This window comes from Oncorhynchus clarkii, chromosome 29 (genome assembly GCF_045791955.1).
Source record: "Oncorhynchus clarkii lewisi isolate Uvic-CL-2024 chromosome 29, UVic_Ocla_1.0, whole genome shotgun sequence".
NCBI lineage: Eukaryota > Metazoa > Chordata > Actinopteri > Salmoniformes > Salmonidae > Oncorhynchus > Oncorhynchus clarkii.
The window spans coordinates 45,122,807-45,142,169 of NC_092175.1; the positions used below are offsets into that span (position 1 = coordinate 45,122,807).

Sequence of the window (19,363 nt, forward strand, 5' to 3'; positions counted from 1 at the left end):
CTGGCCAAGATAAAGCATAGCAGTGTGAACAGACAACACAGAGTTACACATGGAGTAAACAATTAACAAGTCAATAACACAGTAGACAAAAAAGAGAGTCTATATACATTGTGTGCAAAAGGCATGAGGAGGTAGGCGAATAATTACAATTTAGCAGATTAACACTGGAGTGATAAATGATCAGATGGTCATGTACAGGTAGAGATATTGGTGTGCGAAAGAGCAGAAAAGTAAATAAATAAAAACAGTATGGGGATGAGGTAGGTAAAAATGGGTGGGCTATTTACCGATAGACTATGTACAGCTGCAGCGATCGGTTAGCTGCTCAGATAGCAGATGATTAAAGTTGGTGAGGGAGATGAGTCTTTTTTGCAATTTGTTCCAGTCACAGGCAGCAGAGAACTGGAACGAAAGGCGGCCAAATGAGGTGTTGGCTTTAGGGATGATCAGTGAGATACACCTGCTGGAGCGCGTGCTACGGGTGGGTGTTGCCATCGTGACCAGTGAACTGAGATAAGGCGGAGCTTTACCTAGCATGGACTTGTAGATGACCTGGAGCCAGTGGGTCTGGCGACGAATATGTAGCGAGGGCCAGCCGACTAGAGCATACAGGTCGCAGTGGTGGGTGGTATAAGGTGCTTTAGTAACAAAACGGATGGCACTGTGATAAACTGCATCAAGTTTGCTGAGTAGAGTATTGGAAGCTATTTTGTAGATGACATCGCCGAAGTTGAGGATCGGTAGGATAGTCAGTTTTACTAGGGTAAGTTTGGCGGCGTGAGTGAAGGAGGCTTTGTTGCGGAATAGAAAGCCGACTCTAGATTTGATTTTAGATTGGAGTTTGATGAGTCTGGAATGAGAGTTTACAGTCTAGCCAGACACCTAGGTATTTATAGATGTCCACATATTCTAGGTCGGAACCATCCAGGGTGGTGATGCTGGTCGGGCGTGCGGGTGCAGGCAGCGACCGGTTGAAAAGCATGCATTTGGTTTTACTAGCGTTTGAGAGCAGTTGGAGGCCACGGAAGGAGTGTTGTATGGCATTGAAGCTAGTTTGGAGGTTAGATAGCACAGTGTCCAAGGACGGGCCGGAAGTATAGAGAATGGTGTCGTCAGCGTAGAGGTGGATCAGGGAATCGCCCGCAGCAAGAGCAACATCATTGATATATACAGAGAAAAGAATCGGCCCGAGAATTGAACCCTGTGGCACCCCCATAGAGACTGCCAGAGCACCGGACAGCATGCCCTCCGATTTGACACACTGAACTCTGTCTGCAAAGTAGTTGGTGAACCAGGCAAGGCACTCATCAGAAAAATCGAGGCTACTGAGTCTGCCGATAAGAATATGGTGATTGACAGAGTCGAAAGCCTTGGCCAGGTCGATGAAGACGGCTGCACAGTACTGTCTTTTATCGATGGCTATATCCCACCCTCCATCTCTCCGTCCCTCCATCTCTCCCTCCCTCCATCCTTATATCCCTCCCACCCTTCATCTCTCCCTCCCTCCATCCTTATATCTCTCCCTCCCTCCATCTCTCCCTCCCTCCATCTCTCCCTCCCTCCATCTCTCCCTCCCTTCATCTCTCCCTCCCTTCATCTCTCCCTCCCTCCATCTCTCCCTCCCTCATCTCTCCCTCCCTCCATCTCTCCCTCCATCCTTATATCCCTCCCACCCTCCATCTCTCCCTCCCTCCATCCCTCACTCCATCCATCCTTATATCCCTCCCACCCTCCATCTCTCCATCCCTCCCTCCATCTCTCCCTCCCTCCATCTCTCCATCCCTCCCTCCATCCCACCCTCCATCCCACCCTCCATCTCTCCCTCCATCTCTCCATCCCTCCCTCCATCTCTCCCACCCTCCATCTCTCCCTCCCACTCTCTATCCTTCCTTAACCCCCCTCAGATATCGTATCAAGCTGGACAGTGATGCTCAGCAGTATGGGGGACATGGTCGACTGGACACAGACACAGAGTTCTTCACCGAACAGGAACCATTTAAAGGCGTGAACGACCAATGGCAGCCACACTCTTTGAAGGTAGGCTACAGTACCGCTGGGTGGGTAGGATACAGTACCCCTGTGTGGGTAGTATACAGTACCCCTGTGTGGGTAGGATACAGTACCGCTGGGTGGGTAGGATACAGTACCGCTGGGTGGGTAGGATACAGTACCCCTGTGTGGGTAGGATACAGTACCGCTGGGTGGGTAGGATACAGTACCCCTGTGTGGGTAGGATACAGTACCCCTGTGTGGGTAGTATACAGTACCGCTGGGTGGGTAGGATACAGTACCGCTGGGTGGGTAGGATACAGTACCCCTGGGTGGGTAGGATACAGTACCCCTGTGTGGGTAGGATACAGTACCGCTGGGTGGGTAGGATACAGTACCGCTGGGTGGGTAGGATACAGTACCGCTGGGTGGGTAGGATACAGTACCCCTGGGTGGGTAGGATACAGTACCGCTGGGTGGGTAGGATACAGTACCGCTGGGTGGGTAGGATACAGTACCGCTGGGTGGGTAGGATACAGTACCCCTGTGTGGGTAGGATACAGTACCCCTGTGTGGGTAGTATACAGTACCGCTGGGTGGGTAGGATACAGTACCGCTGGGTGGGTAGGATACAGTACCCCTGGGTGGGTAGGATACAGTACCCCTGTGTGGGTAGGATACAGTACCGCTGGGTGGGTAGGATACAGTACCGCTGGGTGGGTAGGATACAGTACCGCTGGGTGGGTAGGATACAGTACCGCTGGGTGGGTAGGATACAGTACCGCTGGGTGGGTAGGATACAGTACCCCTGTGTGGGTAGGATACAGTACCGCTGGGTGGGTAGGATACAGTACCGCTGGGTGGGTAGGATACAGTACCCCTGTGTGGGTAGGATACAGTACCGCTGGGTGGGTAGGATACAGTACCGCTGGGTGGGTAGGATACAGTACCGCTGGGTGGGTAGGATACAGTACCGCTGGGTGGGTAGGATACAGTACCGCTGGGTGGGTAGGATACAGTACCCCTGTGTGGGTAGGATACAGTACCGCTGGGTGGGTAGGATACAGTACCGCTGGGTGGGTAGGATACAGTACCGCTGGGTGGGTAGGATACAGTACCCCTGTGTGGGTAGGATACAGTACCGCTGGGTGGGTAGGATACAGTACCGCTGTGTGGGTAGGATACAGTACCGCTGGGTGGGTAGGATACAGTACCCCTGTGTGGGTAGGATACAGTACCGCTGGGTGGGTAGGATACAGTACCCCTGTGTGGGGTAGGATACAGTACCCCTGTGTGGGTAGGATACAGTACCCCTGTGTGGGTAGGATACAGTACCCCTGGGTGGGTAGGATACAGTACCCCTGGGTGGGTAGGATACAGTACCCCTGTGTGGGTAGGATACAGTACCCCTGTGTGGGTAGGATACAGTACCCCTGGGTGGGTAGGATACAGTACCCCTGGGTGGGTAGGATACAGTACCCCTGGGTGGGTAGGATACAGTACCGCTGGGTGGGTAGGATACAGTACCCCTGTGTGGGTAGGATACAGTACCCCTGTGTGGGTAGGATACAGTACCCCTGTGTGGGTAGGATACAGTACCGCTGGGTGGGTAGGATACAGTACCCCTGGGTGGGTCCAAGTCGGTTCCTCTGCAGCCCCTGTAAGACTGTGCTTTGCTTCGTCCACTTTTGAAAATGTGCTTTTTACCCATGTTGTTGGCAGAGGCAGGTTCTGGCAGACGCACATACAAACACACACACACACACATCTTATAAAACAAAGGTAGTGTCCTGCTAATACTGAATATGCAGTTTCTGCTCCCAATTACTGTCATTCTCTCCTCTTTGCTTCTCTCTCTTTCTCTCTGGCTCTCGCTTTCTCTCTGGCTCTCGCTCTCTCTCTGGCTCTTGCTCTCTCTCTGGCTCTCTCTCTGGCTCGCTCTGGCTCTCTCTCTCTCTGGCTCTCTCTCTCTCTGGCTCTCTCTTTCTCTCTGGCTCTTGCTTTCTCTGGCTCTCGCTTTCTCTCTGGCTCTCGCCCTCTCTCTGGCTTTCACTCTCTCTGTCTCTCTCTCTCTCGCTCTGACTCTCTCTCTCTCTCTGGCTCAAGGGAGTTTATTGGCATGGGAAACATGTTAACATTAACATTGCCTAAGCAAGTGAAGTAGATAATAAACAAAGTGAAATAAATTACATTTACACTTACAGAAGTTCCAAAAGAATACAGACATTACAAAATGCCTAGGGCCTACGGCTGCCTTTCTCAATAGCAAGGCTATGCTCACTGAGTCTGTACATAGTCAAAGCTTTCCTTAAGTTTGGGTCTGTCACAGTGGTCAGCCACTGTGTACTCTCTGTTTAAGGCCAAATAGCATTCTAGTTTGCTCTGTTTTTGTTAATTCTTTCCAATGTGTCAAGTAATTATCTATTTGTTTTCTCATGATTTGGTTGGGTCTAATTGTGTTGCTGTCCTGGGGCTCTGTGGGGTGTGTTTGTGTTTGTGAACAGAGCCCCAGGACCAGCTTGCTTAGGGGACTCTTCTCCAGGTTCATCTCTCTGTAGGTGATGGCTTTGTTATGGAAGGATTGTGAATCGCTTCCTTTTAGGTGGTTGTAGAATTTAACGGCTCTTTTCTGGATTTTGATAATTAGAGGGTATCAACCTATCAACCTAAGCATTATTCTGCATGCAGAGTCTCAATTTGGTGTTTGTCCCATTTTGTCAAACACTTGGTTGGTGAGCGGACCTCACAACCATAAAGGGCAATGGCTTCTATAACTGATTCAAGAATCTTTTTTTAGCCAGATCCTAATTGGTATGTTGAAATGTATGTTCCTTTTGATGTCATAGAAGGCCCTTGTCTCTCAGATCGTTCACAGCTTTTTTTATTTATTTTTCTAACCTTTATTTAAGTCAATTAAGAACAAATGTTTATTTACAATGACTGCCGAACCCGGACGACGCTGGGCCAATTGTGCACCGCCCCAATCACAGCCAGTTTGTGATACAGCCTGGATTTGAACCAGGGACTGTAGCGACGCCTCTACCACTGCGATGCAGTGCCTTAGACCGTTGCACCACTCGGGAGTTACCTGTGGCGCTGATGTTTAGGCCAGTTTTTTGTGTGCTCTAGGGCAATGGTATCTTGATGGAATTTGTATTTGTGGTCCTGGTGACTGGACCTTTTTTGGAACACCATTATTTTGGTCTTACTGAGACTTACTGTCAGGGCCCAGGTCTGGCAGAATCTGTGCAGGAGATCTAGGTGCTGCTGTAGGCCCTCCTTGGTTGGTGACAGAAGCACCAGATCATCAACAAACAGTAGACATTTGTCTTCAGATTTTAGTGGGGTGAGGCCGGGTGCTGCAGACTGCCCTCGCCAAGTCGTTGACATTTTCAATTGAAGTCGTAAGTTTACATACACTTAGGTTGGAGTCATTAAAACTCATTTTTCAACCACTCCACACATCTTGTTAACAAACTATAGTTTTGGCAAGTCGGTTAGGACATCTACTTTGTGCATGACACAAGTCATTTTTCCAACAACTGTTTACAGACAGATTATTTCACTTATAATTCACTGTATCACAATTCCAGTGGGTCAGATGTTTACATTCACTAAGTTGACTGTGTCTTTAAACAGCTTGGAAAATTCCAAAAAATGATGTCATGGCTTTAGAAGCTTCTGATAGGCTAATTTACATGATTTAAGTCATTTGGAGATGTACCTGTGGATGTATTTCAAGGCCTACCTTCAAACTCAGTGCCTCCTTGCTTGACATCATGGGAAAATGAAAATAAATCAGCCAAGACCTCAGAAAAAGAATTGTAGACCTCCACAAGTCTGTTTCATCCTTGGGAGCAATTTTCAAATGCCTGAAGGTACCATGTTCATCTGTACAAACAATAGTACGCAAGTATAAACACCATGGGACCACGCAGCCGTCATACCGCTCAGGAAGGAGACACGTTCTGTCTCCTAGAGATGAACGTACTTTGGTGTGAAAAGTGCAAATCAATCACAGAACAACAGCAAAGGACCTTGTGAAGATGCTGGAGGAAACAAGTACCAAGTATCTATATCCACAGTAAAACGAGTCCTATATCGACATAACCTGAAAGGCCGCTCAGCAAGGAAGAAGCCACTGCTCCAAAACCGCCATAAAAAAGCCAGACTACGGTTTGCAACTGCACATGGGGACAAAGATCGTACTTTTTAGAGAATTGTCCTCTGGTCTGATGAAACAAAAATAGAACTGTTTGGCTGTAATGACCATCGTTATGTTTGGAGGAAAAAGGGGGAGGCTTGCAAGCCGAAGAACACCATCCCAACCATGTTGTGGGGGTGCTTTGCTGCAGGAGGGACTGGTGCACTTCACAAAATAGATGGCATTATGAGTAGGGACAATTATGTGGATATATTGAGGCAACATTTCAAGACATCAGTGAGGAAGTTAAAGCTTGGTCACAAATGGGTCTTCCAAATGGACAATGACCCCAAGCATACTTAGTTGTGGCAAAATGGTTTAAGGACAAAAAGTCAAGGTATTGGATTGGCCATCTCAAAGCCCTGACCTCAATCCTATAGAAAATCTGTGGGCAGAACTGAAAAAGTGTGTGCGAGCAAGGAGGCCTACAAACCTGACTCAGTTACACCAGCTCTGTCAGGAGGAATGGGCCAGAATTCACCCAACTTATTGTGGGAAGCTTGTGGAAGGCAACCCAAAACATTTGACCCAAGTTAAACAATTTAAAGGAAATGCTACCAAATACTAATTGAGTGTATGTGAACTTCCGACTTAAGCTGCATCCCTGTCTCACCCTACGGCCCTGTGAAAGAAATGTTTTGTTGTTGCCAATTTTATCCGCACACTTGTTTGTGTACATGGATTTTATAATGTCGTATGTTTTTCTGTCAACACCACTTTCCATCAATTTGCATAGCAGACCCTCATGCCAATTTGAGTCGAAAGCTTTTTTGAAATCAACAAATCATGAGAAGACTTTGTCTTTGTTTTGGTTTGTTTGTTTGTCAATCAGGGTGTGCAGGGTGAATACATGGTCTGTCGTACGATAATTTGGTAAAAAGGCAATTTGACATTTGCTCAGTACATCGTTTTCACTGAAGAAATGTACAAGTCTGCTGTTAATGATAATGCAGAGGATTTTCTCAAGGTTGCTGTTGACGTATATCCCACAGTAGTTATTGGGGTCAAATTTGTCTCCACTTTTGTGGATTGAGGTGATCAGTCCTTAGTTCCAAATATTGGGGAGGATGCCAGAGCTAAGAATTATGTTGGAGTATAGCCAATTGGAATTTGTGGTCTCTTTTATCATTTCATTGAGGATACCATCAACACCACAGGCCTTTTTGGGTTGGAGGGTTTGTATTTTGTCCTGTAACTCATTCAATGTAATTGGAGAATCCAGTGGGTTCTGGTCGTCTTTAATAGTTGATTCTAAGATTTGTATTTGATCATGTATATGTTTGTTTTGTTTTTGTTGCACATTTTGGGGAATATTCAGAGGTTAAAACTTCCCGTGGGAATATAACGGGATTATATGGGATTTAAACAAAATATATGGGAATTAACGGAATTATATACAAATTAATATCAATACCATTTAAATGTAGATGTTTTTTTGCTTTGGATATATTTATCATATCATATGGAGACAGACACAAACCTTTTACCATAAGTAGACATACTTGATTGATACATAATTGCAAATGATTAAATCCTTCCAATATAATTTTTTTTAAGCAATTTAGTTACAAATTGAACTTTAATTAAATGAGTTGACTCTTCACATGGGATGATTTCACTGAACCACAAAATAAAGAGAATATTGAATGATCCCCAATGATCAATTGCATCTCCCAAAACCTTTTCAACACCTATAAAATTATAGTCTAGAAACTAAAGCGTTGGTTGTCTTCCTCTCAGGCTTCCATGTCTTCTCCCTGGACCTCCTCAATGTCCACCTCTTGAACATCAGACTCTGAGGCATCATCTTCACTGTCACTGTCCAACCTTGTTGAGGATGGCTCGATGTCGGGCTCAAAAATTCAACACTCAATATTGCGTGCTTTGGTGTGTGTGTTCCCAAACAAGGACCAGTTGCGCTCTGAGGCGGCTGATGTTGGTGGGATTTGGAGGATGATGGAGGCAACAGGGTAAAGAGCCTCAGATCCACAAAGTCCCTTCCACCAGGTGGCTGATGAGATATGTTGGCACCACTGCCATATTGCATCTCCATCCCAAAGCCCTCGCCAGACTGCCAAGAACCTTGCCCTTATCCAGGTCAAGGTGGCGAGACACGGTAGTGATGACACCACAGGCCTTGTTGATCTCTGCACCAGACAGGTTGCTCTTGCCAGCATACTTGGGGTCTAACATGTACGCTGTGACGTGTTTGGGCTTCAGGCAGAAGTCTTCACGCTTTTTGATGGATTTCAGAACTGCAGTTTCCTCTGCTTGGAGCAACAGTGAAGTGGGCAGGGCAGTACGGATTTATTATCTCACATCTGCAAGCAGAGTCTGAACATCAGACAGGACGGCATTGTCTCCCTCAATCTATGCAATGGCTACTGCTATAGGTTTCAGGAGTTTCAGGGTGCTTACCACTCTGTCCCAAAATACATCATCCAGGAGGATCCTCTTGATGGGGCTGTCCATATCGGCAGACTGTGATATGGCCGTTTCTTGGAGAGACTCGTTCCCCTCCAGGAAACAAACATGATAACAACACTTGTAACTTGATGAACCGTCACATACCTAACCATTTCCTTGGCTGTCTTGTGGAGTGTATCCATTGTTTTCAGTGCCATGATGTCCTTGAGGAGCAGATTCAATGCATGAGTAGCACAGCATATGGATGTGATGTGAGGGTAGGACTCCTCCACTTTAGACCAAGCAGCCTTCATGTTCGCAGCATTGTCAGCAGTGCAAATACCTTCTGTGGTCCAAGGTCATCAGGCTGCCTTCAGCTCATCTGCAATGTAGAGACCGGTGTGTCTGTTGAGGTGGACATGATGTACTTAATTATTCCTTGCCTAAGAACATTCAACCACCTATCAGAGATGATTGCAATAGTCTGCTTTCTCTATGATATGCTTGACCTTCACTTGAACTCTGCATCCAGCAAATGAGTAGATGAAGCATGTGTGGTTGGAGGGGTGTCTGCTGGACGAAGAATGTTCAGAAATATCTTCCAATACACATTGCCTGTGAGCATCAGAGGTGAACCAGTTGTACACACAGCTCGAGCAAGACATTCGTCAGCATTTCTCTGACTACGTTCCTCCATTGAGTCAAAACAACTTCTGATTCCAGGAGGACCATGAGTTGTTGCTATCGATAAGGTGTCTGATTCATCCTTTTCACCTCGAATAGAAGTAGAGGGACTTTTGTCAGATGTTGCTTGTTGTGAGAGCTGAGGGAACTTTATGCACTTGGCCAGATGATTCTGCATCTTTGTTGCATTCTTCACATATGATTTGGCACAGTATTTGCAAATGTACACAGCTTTTCCTTCTACATTAGCTGCAGTGAAATGTCTCCACACATCAAATAGTGCCCGTTGCATTTTCCTGTAAAGATTTGAAAACAACAAATACAATTCCACGTACAGATAAATATTTAAGCAGTTAGATTAAACAACTCCTTTGTAAGATACATGTTTTTAAATAAAACATGTATGGAAACAGGTGAATAAACACTCCTCAGCAGGCTCAACCATACTAAAACACAACATTATATTTTAAATAAAACATGTATGGAAACAGGTGAATCAACACTCCTCAGCAGGCTCAACCAAACTAAAACACAACATGGTATTTTAAATAAAACATGTATGGAAACAGGTGAATCAACACTCCTCAGCAGCCTCAACCATACTAAAACACAACATGGTATTTTAAATAAATCATGTATGGAAACAGGTGAATCAACACTCAGCAGGCTCAACCATACTAAAACACAACATGGTATTTTAAATAAAACATGTATGGAAACAGGTGAATTAACACTCCTCAGCAGGCTCAACCAAACTAAAACACAACATGGTATTTTAAATAAAACATGTATGGAAACAGGTGAATTAACACTCCTCAGCAGGCTCAACCAAACTAAAACACAACATGGTATTTTAAATAAAACATGTATGGAAACAGGTGAATTAACACTCCTCAGCAGGCTCAACCAAACTAAAACACAACATGGTATTTTAAATAAAACATGTATGGAAACAGGTGAATCAACACTCCTCAGCAGGCTCAACCATACTAAAACACAACATGGTATTTTAAATAAATCATGTACGGAAACAGGTGAATCAACACTCAGCAGGCTCAACCAAACTAAAACACAACATGGTAATAAAAACAAACGAGCAGAAATTGTTAACAAGTTAGAAATGATTTAAACACACTTTGCTGTCGGCTACTATTTACTAGTTAATAAAAAGTGAAAATGTCTCCACACATCAGATTGTGCCAAATATACAAATTCCATGTACAGATAAATAAACTCAGCAAAAAAAGAAAAGTCTTCTCAATGTCAACTGTGTTTCTTTTCAGCAAACTTTAAATGTATAAATATTTGTATGAACATAACATAAGATGACTGAGACATGAACTGAACAAGTTCCACAGACATGTGACTAACAGAAATGGAATAATGTGTCCCTGAACAAAAGGGGGGTCAAAATCAAAAGTAACAGTTAGTATCTGGTGTGGCCACCAGCTGCATTAAGTACTGCAGTGCATCTCCTCCTCATGGACTGCACCACATTTGCCAGTTCTTGCTGTGAGATGTTACCCCACTCTTTCAGCTGACAGCATATTATAACTTGTTATAATATGGTCATAACCATGTCGTATGTCCTAATACCCGTCAAGTAAAGTGTTACTGAAATAATACTGCAAAAAATATAGATAAACTCTCTTGATAAACTGTCTACAGTTTATAATGAGGTATTTTAACTCAGGTGAGCAAAACCTCGAGACTTCCTTAATATGAGATCACGCACCAGCTGTTGTCAACAGAGACACCTCTTCCCCGTTAGTCTTATCCGAGGCTGCCGCTCGGTCCTGACGAGGCACAGAAAAGCCAGCGAGATGTATATTATTCTTCCCGTTGTTCATCCACGACTCTGAGAAACAGGATATTACAGTTGATCAGGTCTCGTTGATAGGATCATCTCCAACGGAGCTCATCCAGTTTATTCTCCTGTGATTGTATGTTCGCCAATAGAAATGAGGGTAGAGGTAGTTTATTTACTCATGTACGTAGTCTGGTCGTCTGGCCAATGTAGTCTGGTCGTCTGGTCGTCTGGCCAACGTAGTCTGGTCGTCTGGTCGTCTGGCCAACGTAGTCTGGTCGTCTGGTCGTCTGGCCAATGTAGTCTGGTCGTCTGGCCAACGTAGTCTGGCCAACGTAGTCTGGTCGTCTGGCCAACGTAGTCTGGTCGTCTGGCCAACTTGTCTGGTCGTCTGGCCAACGTAGTCTGGTCGTCTGGTCAACGTAGTCTGGTAGTCTGGTCAACGTAGTCTGGTAGTCTGGTCAACGTAGTCTGGTAGTCTGGTCAACGTAGTCTGGTAGTCTGGTCAACGTAGTCTGGTCAACGTAGTCTGGTAGTCTGGGCAACGTAGTCTGGTAGTCTGGTCAATGTAGTCTAGTAGTCTGGTCAACGTAGTCTGGTAGTCTGGCCAATGTAGTCTGGTAGTCTGGCCAACGTAGTCTGGTAGTCTGGTCAATGTAGTCTGGTAGTCTGGTCAACGTAGTCTGGCCAACATAGTCTGGTAGTCTGGTCAACGTAGTCTGGTCAACGTAGTCTGGCCAATGTGGTCTGAGGGGATGTGGAGAGGATGGGGAGTAGAAGAGAGTGGGGATGGAGAAGAGAGGGGGGTGTGGAGGTGTTCAGTCCCAGACAGTGGGCTTTTCCCCTTCCCTACATGGTGTGTGTGTGTGTGTGTGTGTGTGTGTGTGTGTGTGTGTGTGTGTGTGTGTGTGTGTGTGTGTGTGTGTGTGTGTGTGTGTGTGTGTGTGTGTGTGTGTGTGTGTGTGTGTGTGTGTGTGTGTGTGTGTGTGTGTGTGTGTGTGTGTGTGTGTGTGAGAGAGTGAGTTGATTGTTAATGGTTGTCAGGCCTTTTTCCTCTGGTGATCCCCAGGAACGGTTCCACCACTGTGGAATCTTGGATGAGTGATCAACAATGTATTACAGAGCTCGTAACAGCACAGTATGATTTTCTTCTTCTCCTCCTTGCTCTCTCTTTCTGTCCCTCTGTCTCTCTCTCTGTCTCTCTCTCTGTCTCTCTCTCTCCTCTCTCTCTCTCTCTCCTCTCTCTCTCTCTCTCTGTCCCTCTCTCTCTCTCTCTGTCCCTCTCTCTCTCTCTCTGTCCCTCTCTCTCTCTCTGTCCCTCTCTCTCTCTCTGTCCCTCTCTCTATCTCTCTCTCTCTGTCCCTCTCTCTCTGTCTCTCTGTCCCTCCATCTCTCTCTCTCTCTCTGTCCCTCCCTCTCTCTCTCTCTCTCTCTCTCTCTCGCTCTCTCTGTCTCTCTCTCTCTCTCTGTCCCTCCCTCTCTCTCTCTCTCTCTCGCTCTCTCTGTCCCTCCCTCTCTCTCTGTCCCTCTCTCTCAGATCTACATTCCCTGCCGGACAGCGCTGGTTCTGGCCAATGAGGAGCTAGATTACTGTTACTAAGGAAGAGGGGTTGAGGGCTCCTGGTCGTTGGATGTGTCCTGTAATAACCTGATACCACCAGAGGGGAGAGGATGTCGATCAGAAAGACCTACTGTACACACACACATACACACACACACACACGCACATACACACACACACACACACACACACTGAATCATTGTGTTGCATGTTCAGCTAGTCTAGAACTAAATAGTTTGCAGAAGCACCGGCTGACTTTTTCACTGCAGTTTAATAGACCTCGTCTTCCACACACAGAAAGTCAAGGCCATTTTAGTCATATTTCTGATATTAGTTTTACACAAGTTGACTTCAGCCTTATAAGTAAAAGAAACGGAGTCAGATTTATGTTACAGACTTCTTTCCATGTGTTAGTTTATAATACACTTTTCATTGTGTTTTGGACGCTGTTTGTGCAGTAGGAACACGATGGGATCTGTCTCAATGGCACCCTATTCCCTTTTAATAGGGATTCCGGTCAACTGTAGAGCGCTATGTAGGGACACAGGGAGGTATTTGTGCCCCTTTTTTTGTTTAGGTGTCTGTTAGTTTACTGTTTTAGAGGGAGGACACAGAAAAGCAGCTGTCAAAACAGTGTTTAGGGTAATAATCTGTTACTGTATTGTGAATGTGAATGTCTTAACAGTATATTACGGCAGACTGGGAATTTAAATTAAATATAACTTGTACTGTGATAGATGAATAAGGATGTCTCTTTCTGATTCTTTACCGGTGATAACATCAGAACAGGAAGTACACTATTCATTTAAACTGATATCAGAACAGGAAGTACACTATTCATTTAAACTGGTATCAGAGCAGGAAGTACACTATTCATTTGAACTGCTATCAGAACAGGAAGCACACTATTCATTTAAACTGATATCAGAGCAGGAAGTACACTATTCATTTAAACTGATATCAGAACAGGAAGTACACTATTCATTTAAACTGATATCAGAGCAGGAAGTACACTATTCATTTAAACTGATATCAGAACAGGAAGTACACTATTCATTTAAACTGCTACAGCGTCCAGGTCCTGAAAGATGCAGGTATAAGGGCTGGATTACTTGACAGAGAGAACTTGTTGCGAAGGGGAGTTCCTCGTGATACATCAGAGAGAGTGTATTTTTACAAGATACACCACTGAAGCAGAGATCATTAAAACAATCATTAAAAATTATTGGAGAATCATCCAAAGTGATACGCTACTACGCCAAGTCTTTCCTAAAGCCACCAGTCATAAGCTTTAAGAGATGTCCTACCCTAAATGACAATTAAGTCCACAGTTATCTTCCGGGTGACTCTCAAAAAACTTGGCTTGACCACAAACCCAAGGGCTCTTTTAAATGTAAATATTACAACCATTGCAGTAATATTGCACAGAAGAAGTATTTTGTTGACACAGCTTCTAAAATGGAGTATTACGTCAAGCATTTCATTAACTGTAAAACCACTCATGTCATCTATAGATTGGAATGTCCACAGTGCAAGGTGTTCTACATTGGAATGTCCACAGTGCAAGGTGTTCTACATTGGAATGTCCACAGTGCAAGGTGTTCTACATTGGAATGTCCACAGTGCAAGGTGTTCTACATTGGAATGTCCACAGTGCAAGGTGTTCTACATTGGAATGTCCACAGTGCAAGGTGTTCTACATTGGAATGTCCACAGTGCAAGGTGTTCTACATTGGAATGTCCACAGTGCAAGGTGTTCTACATTGGAATGTCCACACTTTTTAATGTGTATCGTATTGCTTACTAGGTGTTGTCCAATCAATTTTATAACCACTCCCTCTTCTAATTAGGGCTAATTGGAAAAGCTGTTCAATAGAGGACATCGTATTATTTCCTTGCACTCCCTGACCGTAGGCCATGCAGCCGAAACGCATCGGATTTTTAAAACTTTGTTTCTATGGAACATGACATACAAATAAAGGCATTTGAATTAATTAAATGAAGAGGGCCTTGGTCCTCCTTTCTTTTTTATGAATATTTTCTTTAATTTACACAAAACAACAAACATTTTATTGATAATATATTTAATATGGGTTGTTAATCAGTCTTCCTCAAATGAAGGGGATGAGGAAGCAAGAGGGAGGGATTCTGATTTCATTGGTCCTTTTATTCAGGGTAAGTACAGAGTTAGCCGTAAGTTAGCCTGCCCCGAAGGAGGTTATTTCTGAAGAATTCCATAGAAATGTACCTGGCTAAAAGGTGAGCCACTTTCGTCCGGTTTTCCCGAGTTAACCTCAGAGTTGACCGAAGTTACCTCACTAACTCAAACCTGCTTCGAAGGATCAACCCTCAGGTTGTCTGGGATCTGGGATGATGTGAGGTATTACAGACTTTATTTTATATATTTATTTAACCTTTATTTAACCAGGAAGGGCTCATTGAGATTAAAATCTCTTTTTCAAGAGTGTCCTGGCCAAGATAGGCAGCACCAAGTCCTTACAAAAAAAATACAGACAGACAGACAACATGAAAAACTACAAGTAATATAGTAAAAACCATTGAATTCACAAGAGTATAAAACAGCAAATTAAAAACATTGACAGGTCAAGGAATCAGCCTCAAAATCCTTCATCAGTGATTTAAAAACACCAATCGGGACAAATTCTTCCAGTTTAAAAGTATTTTGTGAGGCATTCCAAGACGATGGCGCAGAGTACATAAAAGCCCCTTTACCAAATTCAGTTCGGACATTTGGAACAGTTAGCAGGATAAAGTCCAGCGAACGAAGAGAGTACCCGCCACATTTCTGAACAATAAAAATGCCCAAATAAAAAGGTAGTAAACCCAAAATGGCTTTGTAAATAAAAGTATACCAGTGACTGAGCCTACGAGTGACTAGAGAAGGCCAGCCAACCCTGGTATACAAAGTGCAGTGGTGCGTAAGGGTTTTGCAGTTTAAAATAAATCTCAAAGTGCCATGGTAAAGAGTGTCAATTGATCACAAACACTGAGCGGAAGCATTCCTATATAAAATATCCCCATAGTCTAGTAAAGGCATAAATGTAGCTGATACTAGCCTCCTTCTGGCTTCAAAATAAAAACCTTATTCCTAAAATAAAATCACAATTTCAGCTTCAATTTTTTAGTAATTTGTTGAATATGTCATTTAAAAGAGAGGCCGTCATCAATTAAAATATATTTATATGAGGTTACAAGCGCAATCTCCTTACCCTGACAGGTAGTAATAGGTGAAAGGTTCAGAGGTCTATTCCTTGCTTTAGAAAACACCATTAGTTTAGTTTTGTCAGTATTGAGGATAAGCTTCAATTGACACAAGGTATGTTGAACAGCAGTTTGCAAGTTCTGGAAAGTTTTTGTAAGAGACGAGGCACAACAGTAAATAACATAAATCAGCATAAAAATGATTTTTTTTTTACATTTTTGTCTAAATCATTTATATAAATAGTGAATAAGCGAGGACCGAGCCTTGGGGCACACCATTAAAGACAGACATAAGCCCATCAAATTGAGTGCACTGAGTTCTATCAGACAGATAGTTAGCAAACCATGCAACTGCATGCTCCGAAAGACCTACACTCGACAATCTCTGCCTTAGTATCAACTGTTATAAAAGCCTTAGAGAGATCAATAAAAAGTGAGACACAGTGCTGTTTTTTATCAAGGGCTTCAGTGATATCATTTAAAACCTTCATGGCTGCTGTAATTGTGCTATGCTTCTTCCTGAAGCCCGATTGGTACATTGATAAAATAGAGTTAGTAAATAGAGAGTTAGCTGTTCACTTACAAGGGTTTCAAGTATTTTCACCAGGGGTGACAGCTTTGAGATTGGCCTATAATTATTTAAAAGAGTTGGAACTCCCCCTTTTTTAAAAGTGGTAGGACAAATGCTGATTTCCAGATCTTTGGAATTGCATTACATTCCAGGGTTAGATTGAACAGACATGTAAGTGGTTCAGCAGGGATCCAAAAGATCAGGACCTGCAGGCTTTCTCTGATCTAAGGCAAAAAGCTAAAGGTTTGACCAGCTCTCACTGGTTCATCCACACAGGGTTGTACAGAGACAGAGGACACTGGTTCATCCACACAGGGTTGTACAGAGACAGAGGACACTGAATCAAACAGCCTACCAGATGATACAAAGTGCTCATTGAAACAATTCAGCATTTCAGTTTTGTCATATATAGCAACAGAGACTGGGACAGGGAGAGGTTTAAACTGTCAGTGAGTGAAGACTCTTGCCAGCTGGTCAGAGCATGCTCTGAGTACATGTCCTGGTAATCCGTCTGGCCCATGGTCTTGTGAATGTTAACCTGTTTAAAGGCATAACTCACATTCAAATCAAATCAAATCAAATTTATTTATATAGCCCTTCGTACATCAGCTGATATCTCAAAGTGCTGTACAGAAACCCAGCCTAAAACCCCAAACAGCAAGCAATGCAGGTGTAGAAGCACGGTGGCTAGGAAAAACTCCCTAGAAAGGCCAAAACCTAGGAAGAAACCTAGAGAGGAACCAGGCTATGTGGGGTGGCCAGTCCTCTTCTGGCTGTGCCGGGTGGAGATTATAACAGAACATGGTCAAGATGTTCAAATGTTCATAAATGACCAGCATGGTCAAATAATAATAAGGCAGAACAGTTGAAACTGGAGCAGCAGCACAGTCAGGTGGACTGGGGACAGCAAGGAGTCATCATGTCAGGTATTCCTGGGGCATGGTCCTAGGGCTCAGGTCCTCCGAGAGAGAGAAAGAGAGAAGGAGAGAATTAGAGAACGCACACTTAGATTCACACAGGACACCGAATAGGACAGGAGAAGTACTCCAGATTTAACAAACTGACCCTAGCCCCCCGACACATAAACTACTGCAGCATAAATACTGGAGGCTGAGACAGGAGGGGTCAGGAGACACTGTGGCCCCATACGAGGACACCCCTGGAAAGGGCCAAACAGGAAGGATATAACCCCACCCACTTTGCCAAAGCACAGCCCCCACACCACTAGAGGGATATCTTCAACCACCAACTTACCATCCTGAGACAAGGCTGAGTATAGCCCACAAAGACCTCCGCCACGGGGGGGGGCGCCAACCCAGACAGGATGACCACATCAGTGAATCAACCCACTCAGGTGACGCACCCCCTCCAGGGACGGCATGAGAGAGCCCAGCTGTTGCTCAGACAGGATGACCACATCAGTGAATCCACCCACTCAGGTGACGCACCCCCTCCAGGGACGGCATGAGAGAGCCCCAGTAAGCCAGTGACTCAGCCCCTGTAATAGGGTTAGAGGCAGAGAATCCCAGTGGAAAGAGGGGAACCGCCCAGGCAGAGACAGCAAGGGCGGTTCGTTGCTCCAGAGCCTTTCCGTTCACCCTCCCACTCCTGGGCCAGACTAAACTCAATCATATGACCCACTGAAGAGATGAGTCTTCAGTAGAGACTTAAAGATTGAGACCGAGTTGGCGTCTCTGACATGGGTAGGCAGACCGAGATCAGGGTCTAGAGTAACGTCGAGGTCCTTCACAGTTTTATTTGAGTTTTATTTGAGACGACTGTACAACCATTAAGATTAATTGTCAGATTCAACAGAAGATCTCTTTGTTTCTTGGGACCTAGAACAAGCATCTCTGTTTTGTCCGAGTTTAAAAGTAGAACGTTTGCAGCCATCCACTTCCTTATGTCTGAAACACATGCTTCCAGTGAGGGCAATTTTGGGGCTTCACCATGTTTCATTGAAATGTACAGCTGTGTGTCATCCGCATAGCAGTGAAAGTTAACATTATGTTTTTGAATAACCTTGAGGAACACCGAAATTTACAGTTGATTTGTCAGAGGACAAACCATTCACAGAGACAAACTGATATCTTTCCGACAGATAAGATCTAAACCAGGCCAGAACTTGTCCGTGTAGACCAATTTGGGTTTCCAATCTCTCCAAAAGAATGTGGTGATCGATGGTATCAAAAGCAGCACTAAGGTCTAGGAGCACGAGGACAGATGCAGAGCCTCGGTCCGATGCCATTAAAATGTAATTTACCACCTTCACAAGTGCCGTCTCAGTGCTATGATGGGGTCTAAAACCAGACTGAAGCATTTGCTGCATCATGCTGTGAGATGTTTTCCAGGGACTGGGAGGCTAGTCAAGAACGAGGCAAATATGAATTAGGGTTTAGCAAAGTACAGAGAAATCCTTGATGAAAACCTGCTCCAGAGCGCTCAGGACCTCGGACTGGGGTGAAGGTTCACCTTCAAACAGGATAACGACTCTAAGCACACAGCCAAGACAATGCAGGAGTGGCTTCGGGACAAGTCTCTGAATGTCCTTGAGTGGCCCCGCCAGAGGCCGGACTTGAACCCAATCTAACATCTCTGGAGAGACCTGAAAATAGCCGTGCTGCGACGCTCCCCATCCAACCTGACAGAGCTTGAGAGGATCTGCAGAGAAGAATGGGAGAAACTCCCCAAATACAGGTGTGCCGAGCATGTAGCATCATACCCAAGAAGACCCCATGCTGTTATCACTGCCAAAGGTGCTTCAACAAAGTACTGAGTAAAGGGTCTGAATTAGAAATTAGCAAAAATGTATAAAAACCTGTTTTTGCTTTGTCATTATGGGGTATTGTGTGTAGATTAATGAGGGGGGGAAACTATTTCATCAATTTTAGGATAAGGCTGTAATGTAACAAAATGTGG

The 19,363-nt window shown here is 44.6% G+C and overlaps 1 protein-coding gene across 1 annotated transcript in view; it reads left to right on the top strand.

Annotated features, from left to right (window-relative positions):
* The window catches only part of LOC139388709 (glucan (1,4-alpha-), branching enzyme 1a), a 193,009-nt gene extending 179,616 nt beyond the window's left edge, over nucleotides 1-13,393 (top strand). Inside the window, exons 15-16 of the mRNA XM_071135561.1 lie at nucleotides 1,905-2,037; nucleotides 12,628-13,393. Coding sequence (XP_070991662.1) covers nucleotides 1,905-2,037; nucleotides 12,628-12,690 — 196 coding nt within the window. The 3' untranslated portion in view covers nucleotides 12,691-13,393. The remainder of the gene's footprint in view (nucleotides 1-1,904; nucleotides 2,038-12,627) is intronic.
* Nucleotides 13,394-19,363: the final 5,970 nt, after the last annotated feature.